Source organism: Lactuca saligna, chromosome 6 (genome assembly GCF_052625555.1).
Source record: "Lactuca saligna cultivar CGN05327 chromosome 6, ASM5262555v1, whole genome shotgun sequence".
NCBI classification, from domain to species: domain Eukaryota; kingdom Viridiplantae; phylum Streptophyta; class Magnoliopsida; order Asterales; family Asteraceae; genus Lactuca; species Lactuca saligna.
In genome coordinates this window covers 29,034,259-29,043,432 of record NC_136422.1, presented here as the reverse complement: position 1 = coordinate 29,043,432, position 9,174 = coordinate 29,034,259, and the positions used below count along the sequence as shown (strand labels likewise).

General features: G+C 36.8%; 1 protein-coding gene across 1 annotated transcript; it reads right to left on the bottom strand.

Annotated features, from left to right (window-relative positions):
* Positions 1–647: 647 nt before the first annotated feature.
* On the bottom strand, positions 648–3,719 carry LOC144999808 (glutamate receptor 1.2-like). Its single transcript, XM_078958971.1, has 5 exons — positions 3,541–3,719; positions 2,188–3,452; positions 1,790–2,093; positions 1,300–1,670; positions 648–929 (listed from the first exon to the last, which is right to left on the bottom strand). Exons 1-5 carry the CDS (start codon positions 3,683–3,685, stop codon positions 648–650), a joined length of 2,367 nt encoding a protein of 788 aa, XP_078815097.1. The 5' UTR covers positions 3,686–3,719.
* Between the last annotated feature and the right edge of the window lie 5,455 nt (positions 3,720–9,174).

The window sequence follows — 9,174 nt, the reverse complement described above, 5'->3', positions numbered from 1 at the left end:
GGGAAAATGTTGGAGAAGGAAGAGAACGGAGGTGATTGAGGTGAAGATGGCGATGAGTGGAGAGATCTGACCGCGACTCCTAATCGTTTAATTTCCGATGACTTTTTTGTTTTGAAGTCTGAAAAGTTAGATGATCGCGAGGAAGATATCAGAAAAGGTAACGATGGAAGTAGTCCCGAGGATAGAGATAGAGTTTGGAGTAGAAAAGTTAGTATTGCAGAACGAAAGGCTGCAATGCGTGGTAATTCTGATACCAATGCTTCGAGTATCAGAGTTTCGGTTTCTTCCTTACGTGTTACTGTGTTACTGGCCTCCGATTCTTACAGTACCTTGTGGTATTAGTCCCACTTCATTGCTCAATTGTCCAGTTTTGCTCCCTAATTCCCAGGTAATGTAAAGCAATTCTCCATTTAAACCTGATTAAATCATGATTTTAATGTTTACTATCGTGTGATTTTTTATATTCATAGGCATCACTTGGATCCTTTCAACCGTAGAAAGTTGGCAGAGCATTTGTGTCATTTCCCCAGTTTTTTATATAGTTGAAACAAGAGGTTACATATAATGTTTTGTGTTCACTCATATAAAGAAAATCAGATAGTAGATTCCTCATCACTTAGATCATGTACTTGAATGTTAGCAGATCTTCATAAAATGCACCTCCATTTCTTCATCGTAATTTTTTCACGAACAAGATGAATCATCGACAACAAAAGGGCCAATACCATCGACACACCACTGATGAGAAAGAGACCTCTAAGCCCATAAACATCCAATATTTTTGGTGAAGGGGAAGAAAAATCCGTTGACATCACTGCAGATTGACGCTTTAACCATTTATCTTCGAATGCTTTCAATGTCCCATCTTCACGCATCCTAGCTATTTGTGTCGACATCTCTCTTGCCAAGGTAGAGCCTTTTTGGAACGCCTATAAATGTAGCTAAATGAGACATGGAATGGGATTGATATGGAGTTATAGAAGACCCCAAGAGAAACGAACTATATACATGTTGTTACAGCCTATAAGAAAGTGCTCAGGAATAATGTTGCAAGCATGACATATATACACATTGTCCGGTTCAACATAGAACCAAATATTAAAGTTAATAGAACAATAGAACCACATGAAAATAAGTATGTTCTTTCCTGAACATTAGGAATCTTCATAACTGAACATACATATGTTAACATTTGTGAACATTTGTCATTTCCACATGGTTCTATAGTTTTTAATTGGTTCTATATTGAACCAACCCTATATATACATATAGAGTTATACTATAATAAAGAACACTCACAAAGCCGAAACCATTAGTGGTTGATGCTGTTTTGATCAAGGAGAAATCAGCAGCCGAATACAATGCAAGGTTTGATTTGATATAGGGGATCTCAGCGACGACTACATCTACACCTCCACTTGTTAACACTCTAGCATAATCCTTGGCTGTATATATTTTCGCCAAATTGGCATTGAAAACTTTCAGTTTGTCAAAGGCAACTCCCCCTAGGGGAGAAAGACCTTCGAGTCCGGTAGAGATATCCTTCATTCCAATTTGTTGTAACGTTAAAACTGAACTCAACGTTGCAGTGTAACTTGACGTGAGCACAAGCACTACGAGAACCCAAACAATAAACACGAATCTTGATAGATTATTTTGCAGCTTCTCCCCTGCAGTTTCCAATTACCAAGTCATATTTCAAACACTCTAATGTATTTTTGTGTGTATTTCAAAAAGATAAAGGTCGAAACAATTCACAAAATCTTCAAACCGAGATTAGAGAGCTTACTATGAGCATAAACAAGCGTGGAAAAAGCAAACCAAAGGGTTGTTCCTAGTTGCTGTCTTCGTGAACCTTGAAATTCTTCATTTGTAGGATGTTCGATAAACCAAATGACAAACCCCAAAAAGAGAAAGAAACAAGCACTTGTGATCCAAAGACCATTACTAAAAGGATCTAAGAAGATCCACATGCTCTTCTTAGCATTTCGGGCTACTGTGGCTGTTCCCAGATCAGAGAAGGGCAATGTGAAGTCGACATAGATTGATCTATTTGATGTGATCGTGAAATCCCCAACCGCAGCATCATATTCCTGATGCAATCCGACATCAAATTACATAACTTCTATGGCTAAATTCATGTCGTCGTACAAAAAATCCCACAGTTTTGCATGAAAACGCACATACCTTACTCGCGATTTTGTCAATTACAGCACTGTAAGTTATATCCCTATGATTGAATGGAGTAACATCAACCTCTACTCCATAGCCTAAGGCGTTAAAAGCTGCAATGAAAACATCCCCAGAGAAGCCGCTGACAGACGATAGATTTGTTCTTGGATCAACATTCAGTTTTGCTAAATTCGGAAATCTACTGGAACTTGGAAACATAATTCTCAGCTTCTTGCCATTAGTTTGTAGCGACCTACGCTTTGGTAAGATTGTAGTTCCTCCTGGCCACATGATACTTTCCATGCCATGATTTGAATAGGAATTTGGTTTTTCTATTTCTTTAAGAAACTCACCAGTAGTCATCAAGAACCCGAGTCTCCTATCACCTTTACCGATAACATTTACAACTTCCATGGCTTTGGAGATGCTTCTCCCATTCACAAGCTTGAACTCACCACCTAACCCATGGAAATTAATGCTTAACATGTGATTTAGAAGTGATACGCCATTAGTAGCACTCGAGTTGTCTTTTGAAGCTAATTCTGAAGTTTGTTCGCTCTCAACAGCCATGGCTAGTGCATAAACTGCATCATATGCCCATATACCATTATAATCAAGCTCTTTGAACTCTATATAAGGGTTCAAAGTATAATGTTCCTTTCTCAATTTCGAAACTAAGTTGTGAAGCTCCGTTGATGCTGGAAAATACGATTTGAAACCTACAACTCCTTGCATTGATTTGATTGCTTCAGAATCCATGGAATCCAACAAGTTTGTAGTCTTACTTGTTAGGATCCACATGTATCCATCACTCATCATGCCCAGCTCTTTTGCCCTGTAGAAGAGATCAGCCGCTAGAGAAGGTGGCAAATGCACGATAAACACCATGGCTTGCATAGTTTGAAGCTTACGAAGCTCTTCCCTGACTTGTTCATTGTTGGCAGAGGTTGACATTAGGAAAGTATAAGTAACGTATATGTTTTTCTTTTGAAACGCACTTACAATATATGTAGCCATTTCTCTCCCATTTCCAGTGTCTACAACTATCAAGATCACATTCGTGGTTTTAAAAGATTCCAACATGGAAGCAATGCCGTTGAACTGAGTAGTTTCATCTTGTGCGATTTGAAGAAGATAAGGGCTCTGATTTGAAAAAGGACTCGTTGAAAATGAAAGAACCGGAATATTAGCCTTGTGTTCCAAAACCTCCAAGAATCTTGCTTCGATTGATTCTGGACCAATTATCGCTTGCAATTCAGTGTCTTCCAAAAGATCTAGAGCTGAATGTCCATAAGCAATACATTAGTATTTAAAAATAGATTAAGCTTTACGATTACAGAATAAAAAATAGTAAGAAGACAAAAGCACCAGAAGACAAGGCACGAAGTGGTTCTCCTTTGGTATCCCTTGTCTTGAAAACGATCCTTGTTCTGTAGTGAGGATTGGCTGCGTAAAAGTCAGAAATAGCCATGATAATACAACGATGGACGACCTTCCCTACCGATGATTGCATGTCAAGAATCACTCCCACCTGTATATAAGATGGGTCTTCATGTGCAGTTGAAAGGCTATGAAATTCAAGTAACATCAATATCAGAACTGGAAATAACCTGCAAATGGCCATTAAAACATAAAATTTAAGTTTCCTGCAACTCATCCTATCATCAGGGATGATACTGGAACATTTTTTATAGGTGAAGAAAATGGTCCAGTCAGAACAAGAACCTTAACAAGTAGGAGTACTATATGATTTCATGACAGCTGATTATTTGACATTCGATTTTAAGTTTATGACGGCCGCCATGATAATATTGACATTGACTAAACTCGATAAAACTGGTCAGTCGTTCTTTTGTCTAAGATCATCACACTCGACTTTTTTCAAAAGAATGTCAAGTCTCTTGCAAATGTTCAACTCAGCTTTGTATTTGCATGTGCTGCAATGACAGGTTAATAGACAAAGAATTTTGTTGATAATTAGTTTTTTTAAGGTGCGATGTAGTGGAAGCTGGAAAAGTGGAAACCTTAAAATAAGGATCATAACAAATAATATTTATGATATCTAACTAAACGAAAATAACATATACTAGTAGTTTATTAAATTATTACGTTCTATCAAATATAGTTTATTAAATTATTATGGATTTGATTGTCTATAAAAATTAATATAAAAAAAACGCTTGATGACAATATATTAAAGAAAAAACATATTTTATAACAATTTAATTTTTTAAAGTCCGACAATACGTGAAACCGAGACAAATTTATATACATAAGTAGTGGCGGATTTAAGAATGTCACACGCCCCCTATGGTTTAAAAAAAACTAGCCGTCTACCCGTGCAAAGCGGTGGGCGGCGAATAATTTGATCTCTTTAGAGTTAAAATCATTTTGCATTCACTTCGAGAAATGAACATTAAATGACATCTATTTTTCAAGAACATTACCATATCATATTAAGGGGGTGTTTGGCTAAGCTTTTTTAAAACAACTTATTAAGTTCCACATCATTATAAGTTAAAAAAGTATTTGGATTAAAATAAATTATTCCGGTGGGGAACCTCTAATACGTCATTTTTTTATAAGTTACCCTACAATTACTTATTAACTTATAAGCTACTAAACTAATAAGCAATAAGTTTTTTTGTCAGACACCCCCTAAATGGTTATTATTTCCATTTATACATACCTAAACTATTTGTACTGTTTATCGTCCTCTTTTTTTTTTCTCGTTTTCCTTAATTCGTTTATTAATTTAATGTCCTACTAAGTAAAATGCTAAAATATATAAATAATAGTTTGTAAAATAAACCTTTAGAATATCATGTGTTGTGATTCAAAAATAGGCCTTTGAGAAGGTAAAAATACTCAGGTGTCAACTTGTTCATTATGATTTTAAACCAAGTTCGGTTACAAATTAAAACATTTTCAACGATGTTATGTAATTCAAGGATTCATATTGATTTAGGTTCTCGAAACCTTAAAATATTGAACAAAATCTATATAGAACCTTATAATAAGGACAATAATCACTGTAATCAGGAAGTCCACGTGATGAAACTTGATATTATAAGGACCAATGATGAAAAATGTTTCATTTTTAGGCTAAACAAGATGAAAAATATACAAACTACCTTAATCATGTCAAATCTTGTGTTTAACCGTTCTTTATTGCAAAAATAAGATGTCAAAATATACAAACTAATGATAATACAATATTCTAACTGACCCTCTTGGTTGAGTTCTTTGAACCTGCAAAGCCAACACATTAAAGAAATATAGTAAAAACCTTTTTAGGAACAAACCTGATATAATAAAACCTTCACCTAATATATTTATAAGATAAAAATACAAAAAGTTAAAAAATGATGAAATCAATTACAAGTAATGATTAAAATAAAAACATGTTAAGAAAGATCCATCTGCATTAGGGATATTTGAATCAACATGTATTTTCTGATGGTTTCAAACTTTGAATTATCCGAAATTCAGGGAAGAAGATAGAATTTGTTGAGAAATATAATGATTCAAAACACATGTTAAAATTTAATATTATTTTATTGATGACTACTTGTACTATTAGCTTAATGATTTGAACGTCTTAAAAAAAAAAATATTATTATATTCAATCTATTTTTAGAAATAGTGAGATTTCTTTTATAAGATAGTAAAGATTAGATACAAATATACATTTTTCCCAACTAAAATTATTATTTTTACACAGAGTGCCTCCTACATTTTAAAATTTTGGATTCTAAAATTTTGGATTCACCTGTGTATAAAAGCATGTTCAAATTAAATGAACACATTTCTTATCTCGAAAAAAATTAACAACAGTTCTCAACCACTTGTTTTAAAAAGCAATTATTCTTTATTAATTTGATAATTTACTTCTATTATATTATTATTTAGAAAAAAAAACCCAACCAGTCCAACCCACCCACCCACTTAATTAATTTATCAAACACCACTTGACATAGCTCCACCAAGGCTATCGGACCACCGACAACTGTCAGCCGCCGTACCACCGTTGGGCCACCGTAGGAATGTTGCTTCTCTACTTTCTACGAATCTGATTCACATCCTCTTCTATTCCAAACTGCCTACTGTATCTAGTTTCACTAGATTTTGTTCTCGATCTAAAAAAACAGATTACAAATCCGAAGATATCTCCACGAGATTTCTGTCGCCCCGGAGGTAAGATTGGGGAAATTTGACCACCTCATTTCTATTTTCGGAGATGAAAAACAAGTGTCCGACCGTTCAATCGATCTTACGAGGGTTTTATGTCTCGATCGACTACTGTATCAATCGATCTCGCTTTTACCATCCACCAGCTCCCCCCCGCCCCTCCTCTTCTTGAACTATCTCCCTGAATAACCTCCTTCGAATCAGTCGGACAAGCATCTCATAGGAAACCACCTTTCCAGAAGCACCTCCTTGTATCATCTTCAATCTCGCTTTCACCGGCAACGAGATATGGTGTGTAACACCTTAAATTTTAGCCCAAAATTTATCATTTTTAATTTACCAAAATTAAGGTTTCACAAGCAAAGTTATCAAATACATAATTATCCAAAACAACCAATATCACAAATATCAGAGTTCATAAACTGTCACAGTAGTAAATCTCCCAATGAGTGTGTACAATCAGACTTTCACCTTCCCGCGGTCATCAGAAGTACCTGCCATATATAAATCAATAACTATAAGACCGAAGCTTAGTGAGTTCCCCAAAATACCACATACAACACAACATAAATAAACAATTATGTGCTATCAGCAACCCTGGAGACTCTCAACAGTCTCAGGGGCTAACAGCAAGCCACGTGGGTTATCAGCAACCCTAGAGACTATCAGCAGTCTCAGGGGCTAATAGCACGCCCTGCAGGTTATCAACAACCTTGGAGACTATCAGCAGTCTCAATATCAACATAATAAAGTAATAATAGCTAGACCTTGTTGGTCATCACCAATACAACTATTCTACCACACAAGTAAGAATATGTGAGGAGACTCATCTAATACTGACGACAAGTAAATCTCACACACGAACTGTCGGAACTAGACTCCACCTAATCAACAAAATAATTAAGGTCCAAAACACAACTCACGACTTCAATTCCCACGACTAAATCCTCTATGGGCAAAAATACTATTTTCCCCTTCTTATGGTCTAAAACCCTAAATCTTGACCAAAGGTCAAAAGTCAACGAAGTCAACTACCCAACGCATATGTTAGGTGTACACTTCTTTATGCATGGCGTACAACGCAATCAGAACCTATTGGGTGTGGAACCGACTACGCCCAAGAGTACACCCGGTGTACTCCTTCTGCTTCTACTTCACCAACTTTGTGTCTTAATCCCTTAAGACAAGTAACCTAACCTCAGATCTGACTATTCTAAGATATCTTAACCCATAAAGTCATTGGCTTTAAGCCTTTTCATGGTTAGGAAGGACCCAATGCAAAAATCTTTAATTTCTAACACACTCTAAGCTACTTTACTCATGCATGAGCCAAAGAGAATGATCAAGCAACCAATTTTATGAATCTATAGGTCCTAAAATGCATGAAAGGATAGCTACAATTCCGTGGACTGCTCCAAATTCATAAAGATCCAATTTTGGGGAAAAATTTCAAAAAACTTTAACCATGAAGATCTAGTGGAAAGCTTATCAAGGTATAGACTTTATACCTGAAAATGATGCATAGAGAGGAAAGGTTTATAGATCTAGAAGCATATCAAGGTATAGACTTTATACCTTAAAATGATGCATAAAACTCCTTATTCTCTACTCTACTTCTTCAACAAAAAGCACCAAGAACACTCAAAACGCTTGTAAAACTCACACAAGCAACTCAAACTCGGAATTAGGGTTTATGGATGGTATGATGGCTGATAAAGATGATAAAATGGGGACATTATGTTCTTTAAATATTGTGCAACCCTTAAAAATTAGGGTTTGAAGTCTGGGCTAGTACACCCGACGTACCACACGTACGCCCAATGTACTAGCTGATCATCCACGATCCTAGGCTGCATGAGTACGCACCATGTAGTCTTAAGTATGCCCAACATACAACCACAATGCATGCCTTTTTCTTCAAGGGACCAATTGTGGAACTTTGACAAAGATATAAGAAATAATAAAAATACATGATATCGAGATGTTACATGTTGTCACCTAGTCTAGATCTACAGTATATGCCACCGGATATGTCTCACAACCCAAAAAAATGTAACATCCCCCTCTGGCACGTATCACAATATTGTCCGCTTTAGGCTCCCAGTGCGAAAACTTCCCAGGGGGTCACCCATCCCTGGATTGCTCTCACTCACGCATGCTTAACCGCAGAGTTCTTATGGGATCTATTTCCCTCACGGGTTTAAAACACGTTTTGTTAAGGAAGGTATCCACACCTCTATAAGGAAATGCTTCGTTCTCCTTCCAAATTGACGTGGGATCAGGTGTAACCCACCTTCACCCCCCCCCCCTATTATAGGGTTTGAAATCCCCGTCGAACACATCGACTCATTCCCCAGTTCTGATACCATTTGTAACATCCCCCTCTGGCACGTATCACAGTATTGTCCGCTTTGGGCTCCCGACGTGAAAACCTCCCAGGGGTCACCCATCCATGGACCGACATCCGAAACATATAAACTACATCGGGCTAACCTTGACATCGGGATTACCCCGACATATTGTAACTATATGAACGAGATGACATTGGTGCCTTAGACCCGTTCCTACTGGAGGAAAACTCACCTCGTATGACTGACTGCTGAAACTCTAGGTGAGGAATCTTTGTCTGCTGCTCCGGCGACTCTCCGGCTATAAATTTCATAAGGACACTTAGTCAAAAAGTGATAACTACTCTTAGGGTAAAATGACCATTTTACCCTTGGTCAAAGTCAACATCCTGGTCAAAGTCAACCTTCCAGGTTGACCAAACTCCTCGAGTCAGCCTTGTGACTCGCTGAGTCCTAGAACTCA